Source organism: Misgurnus anguillicaudatus, chromosome 24 (assembly GCF_027580225.2).
Source record: "Misgurnus anguillicaudatus chromosome 24, ASM2758022v2, whole genome shotgun sequence".
Lineage (NCBI taxonomy): Eukaryota > Metazoa > Chordata > Actinopteri > Cypriniformes > Cobitidae > Misgurnus > Misgurnus anguillicaudatus.
In genome coordinates, this window is record NC_073360.2 from 35,876,649 (window position 1) to 35,893,868 (window position 17,220).

The following is a 17,220-nucleotide window of genomic DNA, read 5'->3' on the forward strand; positions in this document are numbered from 1 at the left end:
GTCCACTTAGACCAGCTTAAAAAATCAATTTCGATTTGACTTTTTTTTTATTTAACACTCTCTTCTGATTGATAATACTACCCCTTTTGCCTGCTCTTTCTTTATAAACAGCTTTAATGACAAATATGTGCAAGTTAATGGCATCTGACTAGCTTAATGAAACAGAAATAGAAAAAGTAAATGTTTATATCTAATTTATTAAAAAAATCATATTTTGTGTGTGGGAAAATGGCTAATGTTTGGTAAAATATTTTTAAAAGTAGGAGTGAGATATTGTTGCTGTTACACTATTTTCACCAGCAGGTGTCGCCATCATGAGGTGTTCGAGCGCTACGTACAAGTGAATGAATGAGAAAAGTTAAGGGAAGGGTTCGATTCCTGGCCAACGCAGAAATGTTTTCTCAATTATAATTATTATTTTTTACATTTCTCTAACAGAGAACCCAGCAAATAGCAGTAATCTCTTATTAATCTTCAAACCACCTACAGCTACAAATATACGCATATATCCAGGCATCATCACGTTTAAAGGGACTCACTCGCGCTGCAGCCCCGCCCTCTCTGAACTCCGGGCTGGATCACTGAGAAACAACTGAGAGCATCACACATTCACAGTCCGCAATGTCATCCGAGCAGATCGCACGAAAACTACAGCGCAGACTGATCGACACTACACCCGGATCACCCGAGAGTCTCGTGCACACACGAGCGGACGAGGAACAGTCGCCGGTAAAATCTGCCACCATGAACGACGACGCCACCTCTGAACTCACGGAGAAACTCAACCGCAGGCTGGACATTCACGAGGGCACTGCGAAACCCGAGCAAATGAAGGTGTTTAACCCTTACACGGAGTTTAAAGAGTTCTCTCGTAAACAGATCAAAGATATGGAGACAATGTTCAAGAGGTGAGTTTTTAGGTTAGTTTATTATAATTTAGGAAGTATCTTGTCTTGACAATGCTTCGTTTATTTATTTTAACTATTTATTTACATATGTTTATATAAGATGCATGTGAGGGCTTTAAATTGGTAAACAACGTAATGCCATGAAGAATAAGCAGACTGTGTTCTTGGATCAAAGTGAATTGTAAATGATTTACAAGTAGCCCTAAATTGATCATAATTTTATTGAATTATTTCTATTTGTCTTAAGTTATTTCACTAAATTGTATTCTCTAGCATAACAAGATCTATATAAATTGTATGGCCAATGCAGTGAAAAAATAAGCCATCATAAGATAAAACTCTCAAAAAGAAGGTACAAAAGTTGTCACCAGGAAAAAGGTCCTAGTATGTTTTACCTGTATTTAAGGTAAATGTGTGCCATTTTTTGAAAAGGTACCCTCCAGTGCCAACGTTGTTCCTTTTTGTACCCTTTGCCTGAGAGTATAATATAACAATTTATCCAAATTAAATAAACATGGCACAGCAATGAATAGATTACAAAGATGCATTGTTAACTGTGATGTAATCAATAGTCATATCAACATGTTTTTTATTAACATAACAAATGAAGCAATACATTGTTTTGTAGAGCAGTGCAACTCATCACTAGTCGAAAATGAAAAGATGATGTTGAAATGACTTGCATAGCCAATCAGGTTAAACTTAAAAATTGAAAGCATCTCTTTCTCTCTCTCAGCATCCTTGTACAGTGCCAAAATAAAGTTTTACTCTGGGGTGATCTCTCTGAACAGCCATTGTCCTGATTTCCCTCTCATTATTTCAGTACAAGGGTCTACTCACAAACCCTACGTCCCCAGAGAAGCCCCCTTTATGTGCAACAATGCCATCTTTGTGAGTGTATGTCTGTGTTTATGGAGGCGTGCATGAGGAGAAAGAGAAACTCTTTGGTTTTTATACAGGGCTGTGAAATGGAATAGTTAAAAAAATTGAAATCTCATTTTCATGTTTATAGCATTTATTCTACATATCTTTTATCTTGTGTCTTTAATGCAAGCATTGTGTGAGCAACAGTAGTGAACAATCCATCTTAAATATGTATTAACCTGTTATTTTGCCCAAAGAAGTTAATGATGAGGTTCTGTCAAAATTATTAAAGTGTAAGGATGCGTTAGCGGTACAGTTCAAGGTAAAACCATGGTTTATTCATTTTAATGTGGCTGTCCCATATGACTAGACCAGGGGTTTCTAACTTTTTTGTGAGCAAGAGCTATGGATAAAACAATCTGGATGGCTACTTTTTTTATAGAGTCTACTCAAAACTTTTTCCTTTTACTTGTTGATTTGATTTATCTTTGTTTAAAATGTTAACATACATAAAATAAGCTAAGCTAAAATAAAAATATGTAATAAACAAATATAAAAATTGAAGCTATTAATAGAATTTGCATTGGCGGGCAACTCTGGTACTGGTACTAAAAATCTGGCCCAGTTTAGCTCAGTCCGACCCAGTTTCTCCAGATATGAAAAAAGATGACATGTATAAGAGAAAAATGGGTCAAAAGCAAGATATAGTCATAAACTCACACAAACCAACTTCCTGATATACACTGTCATGTGATGCTATGATAGATTAATGGATTAGTGCAGTCAGACCAGTACTAGCCTTTATTAACCAGTATATGAAGTTTATGCTAGTATAGTATGATCTTTTCGACCAACTAGACAGACAGACAAACACGATATATCATAGATTCTTGTTATCGTGGGCATGCAAGGTTAAATGGCTTGTACTTGTTTTGAAGTTTTGATTGGTCTCTTTTTGACAGGGTGTGACTGGACTGAATTTCTCAGACAGGGTCACATACAGTAATAATATGCATTTATTTTCCTTCTTCAATACTACTGTATGTCCATTCCTCTATAGCACTAATTTGAAGTTTAGGGAGGGATGCTGACCTGGAATGTGTTTGAGGAGAAGCGACATGCCAACCTCATCCTCCTCTTTTTGTTTGTTATTGAGTCTTTGTCTTGCTTGATGCTCTTCCCTAGCTGTTTTCAAGTCAGCTTTTAAGTAGTTCTAGTAGTGCCTCTAAGCATATCTGTGGTTAACTGCAGATCCAGGATCAGTGAAAGCAACACTCCACTGCATTGAATGCCAGGCTCTATAACAGAATGCCTACCCCAAGCATTGGCATCTATAAATACCACAGCAGGAAATCAGAGAGGACAAAGAGAAACACACACACGTCCACATAAATGCATGCTATGCACCCACAATTATGTCAAGAGGCGGTTTGTTTCTCATGCATTCACACAGTTTAACATGTGTGGAGTCAGTTGCTTAAAGCAGTTGTTGTGTTGGTCGGCAGAGTCCCAGTTGTCTTTTCATTAGGGACAGGCAAGTGTGAGCACGCCTAAAAACAACACTGAACAAAGACTGAAGACTTAGAAATTATTGGTTTAATTAATCTAGAAAATGTCACAACAACCCAGAACAACCCAGCATTTTGTGTTTGAAACAAAAGCTTAACTTAAACCTTAATGGTTGGGTTTGTCCATATTTTATCCAACCATGGGTGTGTAACTTGCTAAGGAAAGCATCACTATTGCTATTGCACATAGTGTTATTATAAAACTCCTAACATTAGTATGTTTTCTTCAGATGTTAATGATGCTCGGTAATGATGCAGGAATGACCGAGCTGTTCCATCAGCAGGCGTTTTAATGACCTTTCAAAAACAATATGGAGGCACTGGGGAGATGAGATTGAAAGGTCATTCTGAGCAAACATATACACCCTCATATAAGCTACAAGAGATGTGTTTGAAAGAGAGAAAGACCCACAAGATCATTTTATTGCTCAGAGGTCGCTCCTTTATGGTGTGGGAGACTTAATGGAGTTCTCAGTTATGTTTTTTAGGTTTGTTTTAGACGTTTGCCATTATTACAGAAGAAATATTAGTTGAAACAAATAGGCATGGGGCGGTATAAGATTCTGGCGGTATGATAACCTTTAGCAAAAATACCACGATTTCACTGTGTTGCAGTATTGCCATTGCAACACTAAAATGTGTTATTTTTAAATGCCATCTAAAAATAAAGCCTTTCAAATTTAAATTATAATATGCTTTCAAAATAATATTTTTGTAATATATATTAAATGTAAACATCAAATCAATCACATGACTTAATGATTTAATGAATTGATGAAATGAATGACACAGCTCATGCCTTTGAGACGGTATCACAGAACATTTTAGTGGATTTGAAACCTTGACTGTTTAAAAACTCGGTATACCTTGAAACCGGTAAACGGCCCATGCCTAGAAACAAATAAGATAGTTGTTGGGATACAAAAAGTATGAAGCTATAAAATTAATGTGCTAAGATAGTTCAGATCATTTAGTCAAGGTGTGACCAAACCTTTTCCTACCAAGGGCCAAAAAACAAACCTGACTGAAGGCCGAAAGTAGATATTGCTTTGTTAAATTAAAATTAAAGTTGCCCTGATTCTCTTCATTTATAATTTTTTAATATTTAAAAAAATAAATAAGCAAACATTACTCTGTTTATGCATAACTAAGCCGTTTTATTTTCAAATGTATAACTGTTGTAAAAAAAGAGAAATCATTTTGCCAATCATTTTTAAATTTTCTTTTGTCTGTGTGCCACTGCCTCGGCCTCTCCATTATTAGCCCTATAGTACCCGAGTTCATTTAGTTTCGTGATGCATGCTATACACTTTCAAGTATGCATGTACATAAAAAAAAACATTTACTTTAACTCCTTGCAATAAATTTCAATTAACATTTTTGTAATGTACAAATAAAATGTTACTTGTTAGAAAATGTTTAATTAGAAATGAAGAGTTTCGTTGCAAAACGAGATAACCACTGTTTTTTTAATTGTTTAGAAATCTCGTTTTTTGGTTGTGCATTCCAATTAATTTCAATTCAAATGCAGTTGGTTTGTTTTGATTTAAACCTTCATAACTTAACAAATACAGCTAAGTAGCACCATAAAACAAAATAATAACACGATAACATAATATTAAACATGTTTTGACAAAAATGTAAAAAAATGGATTTATCTCGTTTTGCAACGAAACTCTTCAAATATGAACATTTGCGTCAATTAGGTTTATTCTTTTGCCTTATCTCACATGGCATGACGGGCCAAATTAAAGGTCATTTCAGGCTAATTTTGGCCCACAGGCCCTAGTTTGAACACCTCTGATTTAGTCACAGGAAAATATTATGAGAAATGTGACTGTCTGTGAAATCCAGACTAACGTCTTATAATCTAATAATGAGATTTGGAGCATCAAAGTTTGATTCACTCATTGATTTTTCACATTAATTTCAATCTATGACATGACATTATTTAGGCTATGATAATAATAACAAGGTTATGTTTCAAAAAAATGGTTTTTACATTATGTAGGATGACTTTATGCAGAAAAAATTACTTCAGCTGGGGTTTCACGTGCAGCTCTGCATCACAAATGTTTAATTTCATATTGAAATATTTTATATTTTATTATGTATTAGCAAATCTGAGCACAGTTGAGACATTCACTGCGTCTGAAATCGCCTACTTCCATAGAGTTTATAGTATTAAAAAAACAATAAGTGAAAAGTATACCCAAATGACCTACTACTTCATGGCAAGTTCTTGAAGTGTGCCTTCAATGGATAATTCACTATTCTCCCTCAAAAGGTACAAAAAGCTAAAAAAAAGTGGTGTCACTGGGGCGGCACATTTTCACAAAGTTTACTTCTGTACCTAAAAGGTGCATACATTAGTACCTTAGAGGTGTATACTGGTTCCTCATAGGTACATATATGTACATATATCACCCAAGGAAGAAGGAGAGGCGTCATCATATTAAAGAATGTCGTAAAGTGGTGATGCAGCTCTATATAAATACAAAAAGAAAACAGTTGTTCCTTGTTGATAAATTAGTTAACCGCTTATTTGTTGTTTTGACAACGTACTGTATGTCACGCGATGTATCCACATGGCGGATGTACGTCCGAATTTCATTCATACTACCCATATTTATACTACAGTACTGTACTTAACGGTCGAGGTGATTCATCTAATTCAGTACTTACTGATACAGTATCCAATTTTGGATGCAGGGATTGTTCAGATCTTCAGGTGCATGTCAGATTTTTCGTTCTTAGGAAAATCTAAAAAGAAAGAAACCTAAGACAAAATCTGCTTTTCATTTAATCATCTTGCTGTCTATGAGAACACATGCAAAATTCAAAAGATCTATTTTTGGACATTTCATGCAAAGATGAAAGGAGCTGGACATTGACGTTCACCCATGTGTTACTAAAAGCATCACTTAAACCAAAATAGTAATGTGTGCCCACTCCTTCAATCTCAGCCTCTGTACTTTCACACAGTGTTCAAGACAAACACATTTCACTTTCACACATACACACACAATTCTGCTGGTTGGTGTGGTAACAGCTGGGTGAGACTCTATAAATAATCTCTGTTTGAATCACTTATTTCCTGCTGTTTTACAGATTGTATCGTGCAATAAAAAAAGAAATCGTTCATAAATGTTTCTGTGGAATAAGTGTACGTTTGTCTTGTAGATTTGACTCGGGTAAAGATGGCTTTATTGATCTAATGGAGCTCAAGCTAATGATGGAGAAACTAGGAGCTCCACAGACTCATCTGGGACTGAAGACTATGATCAAGGAAGTGGATGAAGATTTTGACGGCAAACTGAGCTACAGAGAAGTATGTGTATATGTGTGTGTCGTCTTTTGATATCGGCTAATTCAATCTTTTTAGATTATCCTTAAGTGGAAGACAATCATCACCTACTCAATCCTATCATGGGACATTTATATCACATTAGTCTTATCTCAACAATGTGGCTTTTGCAACTAAAAGCCAATCAGATTTTGAGTGTACTGATTTGGAGGATTTCAGCATTTCAAGCATGATATTACAATTGCTCATACCTTGTTATGCATCTGAACAAACCCCTAACCAATTTTTAAGTTTTATAGATCTTATATGTGAACCTCTTTGTAAAATCCAGGCTAAAGTCTTATAATCTATTGATGAGCAAGCTTGTTTCACTCATTGATTTTGCATTGAGTTCAATGTTTGACATGACTTTACTCAGTCAATATTAAAGATACCAAGGTTATATTTTCACTGAATGTTCATTACAAGGATTTTATGTGGAAATCGAGGGGCACCTTTCGATCTCTCTGATGAAGCCAATACAGAAGTGATTTAAACTGCAATTCATTGACTGGCTACTAGAGGCAGGCTCCAAAAGAGAGTCAATTCCCATAGACCTCCATGTTAAAATGCCCAACTTAGTAGAAAATAGAAAATACAGCCTGGTACAAAAACTGTTTTTGGTCTATATAGCTAATTTTACCCTTTGAAAATTGAAAGTGCTTGAATCTATTTTATGCAAGAAGTTTTCTGGGAAAAAAATCCATCTTATTCGCTGTGTAGTGTAGGATAATATATCATACAAATTCTAGACTTTTTAAGCACACATGCTAAACTGTTCGCTTTAAATGCTTATATCTCATGTATGTGAATGTTGATTCATACAAAAATGCTTTTTTGCATAGTTGTGGTTGACACATGAAAATGTCTCAGGTTACGTATGTAACTGTTGTTCCCTGTGAAGGGAACAAGACACTGCATCGCCCTTGCCATACTTCCTGCGTCCCTGTAACGCCGTTTTTGGCAATATTTCACATAGCGATATACTTCCTGGCTCCCGCGTCACCCTGTCTTTGTCGGTAAGACTCACCTTTGGTTGAATTTGATATACACATTCAGACGCACTTACCCCTGGAGGCGTCCCCAAAGTGTCACTACAGTGACGCAGCGCGAGTTCCCTCAAAAGGGAACTGTAACAATGTATCTTTAAAGGTAACACAATGTAACCTTGATCTCACTTAAATTGTGTCCCCACATTTAGCCCTTTAATTTGAGGATATTGGACCTGGAAAGTCTTTGAAAGGTCCTTGAATTTGAAGTTAAATAAAGTTTCGGAACCCTGATTAAGCCTTAATGTTCTGCATAGTTAAGGGCGTGGCCACTTGAGTGACAGGTGAACTGCCACTGCTGTCACTAAAGTCGAGCTAGGCGGGCGTGCCAGCCACATCAGCTTCACCCATGTCTCGCCTCTTTACCCATTTACAGTTATCTGCGAGTGATTCGAAGTGAAGCGCGGCCATAAATGTTGACAGCAGGCAATGCCTACTTTAAGCTTCAAAAACGTTCTCCACAAACCAATGGGTGACGTCACGGATACTACGTCCATATTTTTTTACAGTCTATGGTGGAAACCACAAAATGTAACTTTAACTGTGTTTTCACAGACTGGGTCACATATACGGTTTATATAGTTAATGATTATGGGGTAAGTAAATGTCAAGCATACAAATACAAATCCACATCAGTTCCCAAAGTTCTATCAACTATTAAATATACTTATGATATATTAACTTTTCAGTAGCCCTAAAATACAAGCCCAATCTTACAGGATTTTGTGGTTATTTTACAAGTTGGCTTATTTGTTTAACAAAAAAAATCTTAAAATTATTAAAAAAAAAAACAATACCCAATGTCACAGTGACGAAAGAAAATCATACTAAAACCTTAAAATGTGGCCGTACGAATAAATACAAACTAGCCACCTCATAAAATATGTATAAATTGTCATGAGTTGCATTTATAAATGGACTGTACATTTAAAAACATATTTTTATAGGTATTTGCAATCCGAAATTGTCAGGCCGTTCTCACAAAGGTAGTGAACCTCATTTCACTCCACCTCCCCCCATATCACACAGAATTTCAAACAGGTGATAAGTGCAGCTGTGTTAAGTACAGTTGGTCTGTTGTGTGTCAGATGTTACTCTATAGTGATTGAAGAAGCATTCCACATGGATAAGATTACACACACACACACACACGCACGCACGCACGCACGCACGCGCGCGCTCACACAGTGAAAGAGTAACCTAATATAAAATCATTATTTTGACCCATATCAATGAAATCAGCTTGAACACGATCATGATCTAATTCAGTCGTTCTATATTTATAGGGTACACTGTAGGGTTGTCTTTATAATGGTCAAATATATATATATATCACAAAATCACATATTTTTTTAAAAACTGTACCATTTAAAAACACACAACACACATAGTTATTACAGTCTCTTCTGATCCGAGTAACCATATAGCGGACTTCCTTCATGTTGCTTCAGACATTGTCAGTGTATATTGTCTATTGTGCTTCATTCACATTGAAGCTTTCTTGCTTTGAAAGATATATCACAACTAAAACAGGATTTTAATTGCATGGAGAATGGTCAAATAAGTCCATTGCTGCCATAAGTATATATTATTAAACAATTATACATGCTAGCAAAGTATCACATAATACACGAATGTGTTAAACTTCAATGGTCTTGAGGAACCTCTAAATATGATCAACCTCTAATATTGAAAAAAATAATTATTATTCAAACATATTGGTGGGGTGATATTCATAAATAGTGTAGTAAAAGAAAACATTAAACACACGTTAATTTGTGTAGATATTTTATAATCTACAAGCTGAATGTATTTAATAGAGTGAAAGGTTAGCTGTCTTTTTCTTTTAAGTATGTGTATATTTTTTTGTCTTTATTTTTAAAATTGCTTGTGTAACGTCACTTCAGCTACTGATAACCTTTCAAGCTATTGAATTTACACAATAGTCCAAATCTCTCTTTTCCTTCCTCACTTTTTGTTTTTATTCATTTAGCAAATATGAGAGCATTTACCATCTCTCTCTCTCTCTCTCTCTCTCTCTCTCTCTCTCTCTCTCTCTCTCTCTCTCTCTCTCTCAGTTCCTGCTGATCTTTAGAAAGGCAGCAGCGGGTGAGTTACAGGAGGAGAGCGGCCTCATGGCTCTTGCTCGGCTTTCAGAGATTGACGTCTCCACTGAAGGCGTCCTTGGAGCGAGAGACTTCTTTGAGGCTAAGGTTTGTGTGTATTTCCATTCCTCTTTCATGAGACATTTACTTTTTTTATACTGCCTCCCATTTCTTAGTTTAAAGGGGACATATCATGAAAATCTGACTGTTTCCATGTTTAAGTGATGTAATTGGGTCCCCAGTGCTTCTATCAACCTAGAAAATTTCAAAAAGATCAACTCAGTAACTTAGTTTTGGTAAACCATTCAAAATTGAAAATTGTCTCCCCCTGTGATGTCAGAAGGGGATAATACCACCCCTTAATCTGCACTATCCAACCACGGCACTGCCATTTAGTGCAGAGATCAACTCATTTGCATTTTAAAGAACACACCCAAAAACGGCACAATTTTGCTCACACCTACAAAGTGGCAATTTTAACATGCTATAATAAATTATCTATATGGTATTTTGAGCTAAAACTTATGTACTCTGGGGACACCAAAGATTTATTTGACCTCTTAAAAAAGTCTTGTGAAATGTCCCATTTTAGTGGTAAATGCCACTTGTGCAGCTGAAATTATTTTGGCCTCATTATAGACTAACGTCTATAAAATAGTGTCAATATAGTGTCAAACTCAAAATTGTATGCAGGAAGGTTTGTGTGTGTTTCTATATCTATTTAATAAAATATTTAATGCATTTAAACTGCCTCAGATTTCTTTAAGTGGAAAATTTAGGGCCAGTGAAATTATTCTGGCCTTATTTGCGCCATCTTGTGGTCGTTTTTTGGAACTGCACGAAGACTAACGTCTTTAAAAATAATGTAAAAATAGTGTCAAACTCAAAATTGTATGACAAGAAGGTTTGTGTGTGTTTCTATATCTATTTAATAAGAGATTTAATGTATTTAAACTGCCTCACATCTCTTAAAGTGGAAAATTTAGGGCCAGTGAAATTATTCTGGCCTTATTTGCGCCCTCTTGTGGTAATTTTTGTAACTGCACGAAGACTAACGTCTTTAAAAATAATGTAAAAATAGTGTCAAACTCAAAATTGTATGGCAAGAAGGTTTGTGTGTGTTTCTATATCTATTTAATAAAAGATTTTATGTATTTAAACTGCCTCACATTTCTTTAAGTGGAAAATTTAGTGCCGCTGAAATAATTTTGCCTTTATTTGCGCCCTCTTTTGGTCATTTTTTGTAACTGCACGAAAACTAACGTCTATAAAAATAGTGTCAAAATAGTGTCAAACTCAAAATTGTATGACAGGAAGGTTTGTGTGTGTTTCTATATCTATTTAATAAGACATTTAAGGTATTTAAACTGACTCACATCTCTTAAAGTGGTCAATTTAGTGCAGCTGAAATAATTTTGGCCTTATTTGCGCCCTCTTGTGGTCATTTTTTGTAACTGCAGGAAGACTAACGTCTATAAAAATAGTGTAAAACTCAAAATTGTATGCCAGGAAGGTCTGTGTGTATTTCCATATCTATTTAATAAGAGATTTAATGTATTTAAACTGCCTCAAATTTCTTTCAGTGGTAAATGTAGTGCAGCTGCAATAATTTTGGCCTTATTTGCGCCCTCTTGTGGTCAAATTTTGTAACTGCACGAAAACTAACGTCTATAAAAATAGTGTAAAAATAGTGTCAGACTCAAAATTGTATGGCAGGAAGGTTTGTGTATATTTGCATATCTCTTTAATAAGAGATTCAATGTATTTAAACTGCTTCACATTTCTTTAAGTGGTAAATTTAGTGCCGCTGAAATTATTTCGGCCTTATTTGCGCCATCTTGTGGTCGTTTTTTGGAACTGCACGAAAATTAACGTCTATAAAATAGTGTAAAAATAGTGTCAAACTCAAAATTGTATGGCAGGAAGGTTTGTGTATATTTGCATATCTCTTTAATAAGAGATTCGATGTATTTAAACTGCCTCACATCTCTTTAAGTGGTAAATTTAGTGCAACTGAATTTATGTTGGCCTCATTTGCGCCCCCTTGTGGTCAAATTTTGCAACTGCATGAAGACTTACGTCTGTAAAAATAGTGTAAAAATAGTGTCAAACTCAAAATTGTATGACAAGAATGTTTCTGTGTGTTTCTATATCTATTTAATAAGAGATTTAATGTATTTAAACTGCCTCACATCTTTTAAAGTGGTAAATTTAGTGCAGCTGAAATAATTTTGCCCTTATTTGCGCCCTCTTGTGGTCATTTTTTGTAACTGCAGGAAGACTAACGTCTATAAAAATAGTGTAAAACTCAAAATTGTATGCCAGGAAGGTCTGTGTGTATTTCCATATGTATTTAATAAGAGATTTAATGTATTTAAACTGCCTCAAATTTCTTTAAGTGGTAAATGTAGTGCAGCTGAAAATATTTTGGCCTTATTTGCGCCCTCTTGTGGTTATTTTCTGTAACTGCACGAAGACTAACATCTATAAAAATAGTGTCAAACTCAAAATTGTATGGCAGGAAGGTTTGTGTGTATTTCCATATATCTTTAATGAGAGATTTAATGTATTTAAACTGCCTTACATTTAGTGCTGCCTCACGACTAGTCGCGACCAATCGTTTGCAGAACAAAAGTCCCCGTATACACAATATATGTGCGTGTACTGTGTACAACAACCATGCATAAATACACACACAGACACGCATGTATTTAATTAAGAAATATTGGCATTTGTATATACATCTTTATATTTATATATAATTTATATTATATATAAATATAAATATTTTTTATATTAATATATTTTTTTCTTAAAATTCTACATGTATGTGTGTGTATTTATATATACATAACTATTATACACAGTACACACACACATACTATGTAAACAAAAACTTTTATTCTGCAAACGATTAGTCGCGACTAATCGTGAGGCAGCACTACTTACATTTCTTTAAGTGCACAGCAAAATCTGGAATCTCAGAATAACTCTATAAGAGTTAATTTCAACACTTTAAAAGTGTCTCATGGGGTCCACTCCCAATAGAGTTATTTTAACACTTTTGAAAGTGTTGGCACATTGACTCTTTTAAAGTGTTAGCAATTGACACTATACAGAGTTAAAAATCTAAGTATAAATTGACACTAATCAGTGTTAAATATTTTTATTTGTTAAAAATGAACTCCCTCTGTGTAATTTGTTAACTCCAATGTAGTGTTATTTTTTATACTATGGTGTTAATATGGTAAATGTAAAGACAGAAACATATTACGGTACTTTTGGGACAAAAAAACTTTATTTTTAAACAGTTTTTTTTAATGTAACAATACAGCAGTATAATCGATCATTATCATTATAAAACTGTTAATGATTTTTTTTAAATGTCATCTGATCAACATTTATTTATGACAGAAAAATTGTCCTCAATGTATCATGCATTTAAGTGTTCATTAAATTAACATATTAATATCCGAGACAACTAAAAAGCACATTCCCAATGTATAACAACAGTACAGATATTTATAAATACAGTTTATGGGATACTTCAGTTCATACAAACAAGTTTGACTTCATTTTAATCCAAAATCCATGTTGGTCTTCACATATTAACAGCAGAATATGATGAACCAGCAGCTGTAAGGAGGTGATGTGATCCTCGGTCAGACCTTCAGACTGGATATTGAACGTTACTGTTAATAAAACAAAATTTAAAGGGGAAAATGTATTATTAAAAAACAATATTTAAGTATAACATCGCAGAAACTAATATTTACAGAATGCATTACAGAATTTACATACAGAACACATTACAAAATACTTTGAAAATAGTTATACATTTATGTTTGGCACAAAATACTCACTTTGTTATAAAATTGCTCTTCATCTTAAGAAATTGTCATGTAGGCCAATTTCTGTGCTCCTCCAAAGTCCCCAAAGCAAATCTCCTGCACACATGAATGGATTAAAACATTTTTTTAAAAACTAAAACAGCATATAAAGCAAAAAACAACAAAAAACTCCCCAAAACATTATGAGTATGACTTGCTCCATCTGAGACTAAGACCTAAAATCAACTGCAGCATTCATATAATGACAATAACACATGACCCTTAATGTTAAACTTGATACTAACAGCAATATAAAACATAACACCTCACAACTCTCAAATTTTATTGATCAAAATTGTATTTATTGAACATTTACTTACCATTCACAGTGAAAGAGATGAGCTTCTGCTTGAACTGCATCATCCAAAAACACGGTTTAGTGTGTGCTGTAAAAAGTGGGAGGTGTTCTCTATTTAACACCCTAGGAGTTAACAAACTCCACTAACAAAACACTGTAGGAGTTGATTATTTTAAAAAGTGGTAACACTCTGTTTTGACACCAACTCTTAATTTTTATAGAGTTAAATAAAATAGTTTTAACTCAATCCAGTGTTAAATTAACTCTGAACTCTTTATATTTCCATTAACACCGTAATTTTGCTGTGTGGTAAATTTAGTGCAGCTGAAATTACTTTGGCCTCGTGTGCGCCACCTTGTGGTCAAATTCTGTAACTGAACGAAGACTAACGTCTATAAAAATAGTGTCAAACTCAAAATTGTATGGCAGGAAGGTTTGTGTGTATTTCCATATATCTTTAATGAGAGATTTAATTTATATAAACAGCCTCACATTTCTTTGTTTACGTGGTAAATTCAGTGCAGCTGAAATTATTTTGGCCTCATTTGTGCCCCCTTGTGGTCATTTTCTGTAAATATACGAAAGACTAACATCTCTAAAAGTAAAGTGTCCAATTCAAAATTGTATGGCAGGTGGAGGTAAACAATGCTATATGAAAACAATACAATTTAGCTTACCGTATCATTGTAAAAAAATTTCAAAATAAAGAAATGTATACAGTTTGTAGGCACACAAAACATTAAAGGCTGTGTGTAATATATCTCATCTTTATGAATGTTAGTGCATTTTCATCTTATTTGGTAGAATTGAGCTAAATTAATTTAAAATAAATGTGTGGAAAGACCATCCATACACAAATAAAGAGTTTCAGGAACACTAGACTAAATAATTGGCATTTCACATACTTCATTGCAGAAGTATTTAAGCAATAGTGTAAGTCAGTATATGTTTGTGTATTTTTTCATTTATTAAAATGACTAATGAGGAACCTGTGTTGCAGGTTCAGGCCCTGTCTGTACGCAGTAAGTTCGAGGCAGAGATACGAGAGGAGCAGGAGGAGAGGAAAAGGATTGAACTCGAAAGGAAACAACGACGAGCCGCATTTAAAGAACTGCAGTCGACATTCTGCTCGTAAACACACAGGATCTGACCAGTTATTTTAGCATGTCTACACCTATATACACTGATTCATGAGCACATCTTACATGGACACAAGCACACAAATGCACATGTGTAAACATGGCCTGGTGTACCTTATACATATACTGTATGTAAGAAAAGCCACATGGGAACACCAAACACATATTATTAGCTTTATTTAATCACAATTATACTGAAGTGTGCATTAGATGTGTATGTCATAGTATTCAGGGCTGGGGAAAAGTCTGAAGCAGGTTTCAATAAGGCTTATAATGCAAGTGAATCTAAAGATAGACTTTTAATTGTGCTTCTATTTTACTCATTCATTAAAGTAACTATATTTTTAGAAACCAAAAAGTTTATTTTAAAGTTATATAGGGGCCGTTTCCCGGACAGGGCTTATTCTAGTCCCAGACTTAAATGCATGATATGTTAACATACATCAGTGCCATTGTTTTCCTCCCAAGATGCATACCAGTATTGTTTTTTGTAAAGTGTGTTTGTAAAATTTCTTAAATGTCCTAATATATCTAAGGCATAGTCTGGATTTTTCGAAACCCTGTCCGGAAAAACTGCCCCATAGTGTTAATCATAATTTTACACACATGTGACATTGGTATGTGGAGCAAATATTAATTTTGACCAACATTGAATAAGATAAAAACTGTTTCTGTTTTTATTTTTTATAGATTTTAATAATGTTTTTGTTGAACGCCTAATTAAACTTTTTCTGTTAAGAGTTCATTTTTGTTAAATGTATTTTATATTCATGTGACTATTTGTTTGCTAATTAAATCAAATATTCCATTAAATCACAGTATTTATCAGAAAACACTTACATTTGTTGTATTTTTTCTTTCTGAAATGTCTAAAGCACTTACAGGTAGTGATGTGAGAACGAAGCTTTTCGAAGTTTCAAATCAATTGAACCAATTGCTTAAAAAAAAGATTCACCAAAGCGCTCGAAACACGTAAATATGGCGCCATCTCCTGGTGAAAACGTTGTAAAGCAACAACATCTCAGTCACAACATTTAACACTTTTTACAAAATAATTGCAAAGGTTTTTTTTAAAATATGTTTTTAAGAAAAATAAATAATTTAACTTAACTAGCCATTAAGTAAAAGTGTATTCTGTGTTTTTTATTCGATTTAGGACTAACAGATCATTAACACTCTAGCTCCTCTTTTAATTATGCAAATGTCTGTCATTAAATATATATAAACAAAAAGTAGGCAAAATGGAAGCGTTATTATCAGTCAGAAGGATGAATGTTTTAGGAACTTGCATAATAAGTCCACCTATGCTATCCGCAGACACTGGTTCACATTTTTATCAACTCCCCCTAGTGGTGAACCATCGGATTTTCAAAACGGTTGTGACGTAGGCTGTTTCTTTTTTTGTTTATTTATTTATGTTTTTTTATTAAATTGAATTATCAACATACAACAATTACAAAACTTGACAGCAACAATACAAATACAAAATATGTTAGGGGAGATTTACAATAAAATATTAACTAAAGTACACATTTTCAAACGTAGGCCGTTTCTCGCAACCTCCGGAGGTCGCATTTGTAGGCTACATATGTCATCATCAAGATAATTATAAAGTTGAACATTATTCTTAGTTAATCGTAAATTGTTTGTAATATGCTTATGACTTGCGAATGCAATACTCAGTTAACGTAAATAAACTAGGCTTGTTGACGTACAGTATGCAGCCTACATATGCGACCTCTGGATGCTGTATCCATCCGAATGAGAAACGACCGTAATAAAGCCTCGTTTGCTATAATCACGTGACTTGGCCAGTTTGAAACACTGATTTGAAACAAAAGTTTCCTAATTTTGTTCGGGGCATCATGAAGCTGTGCTCTGAAATCGCCCATAATTACCTTACAGGTGTTTTTTATTATTTTATGTTATTTTTTATTATTATTGTTATTATTATTTTAAATTTTTATTATTTTATTTTATTTTTATTATTTTTTTATTTATTTTAAATTATCATTTTATTTTATTTTTATTATTTTTTACGTACAGGTGTTTC

General features: G+C 34.1%; 1 protein-coding gene across 1 annotated transcript; it reads left to right on the forward strand.

Annotated features, from left to right (window-relative positions):
* Positions 1-549: 549 nt before the first annotated feature.
* On the forward strand, positions 550-16,002 carry efhd1 (EF-hand domain family, member D1). The gene is made up of 4 exons (XM_055197293.2): positions 550-908; positions 6,524-6,671; positions 9,814-9,948; positions 15,029-16,002. The coding sequence occupies exons 1-4, from the start codon at positions 622-624 to the stop codon at positions 15,161-15,163; spliced, it is 705 nt and encodes a 234-aa protein (XP_055053268.2). The 5' UTR covers positions 550-621; the 3' UTR covers positions 15,164-16,002.
* The last annotated feature ends 1,218 nt before the right edge of the window (positions 16,003-17,220 follow it).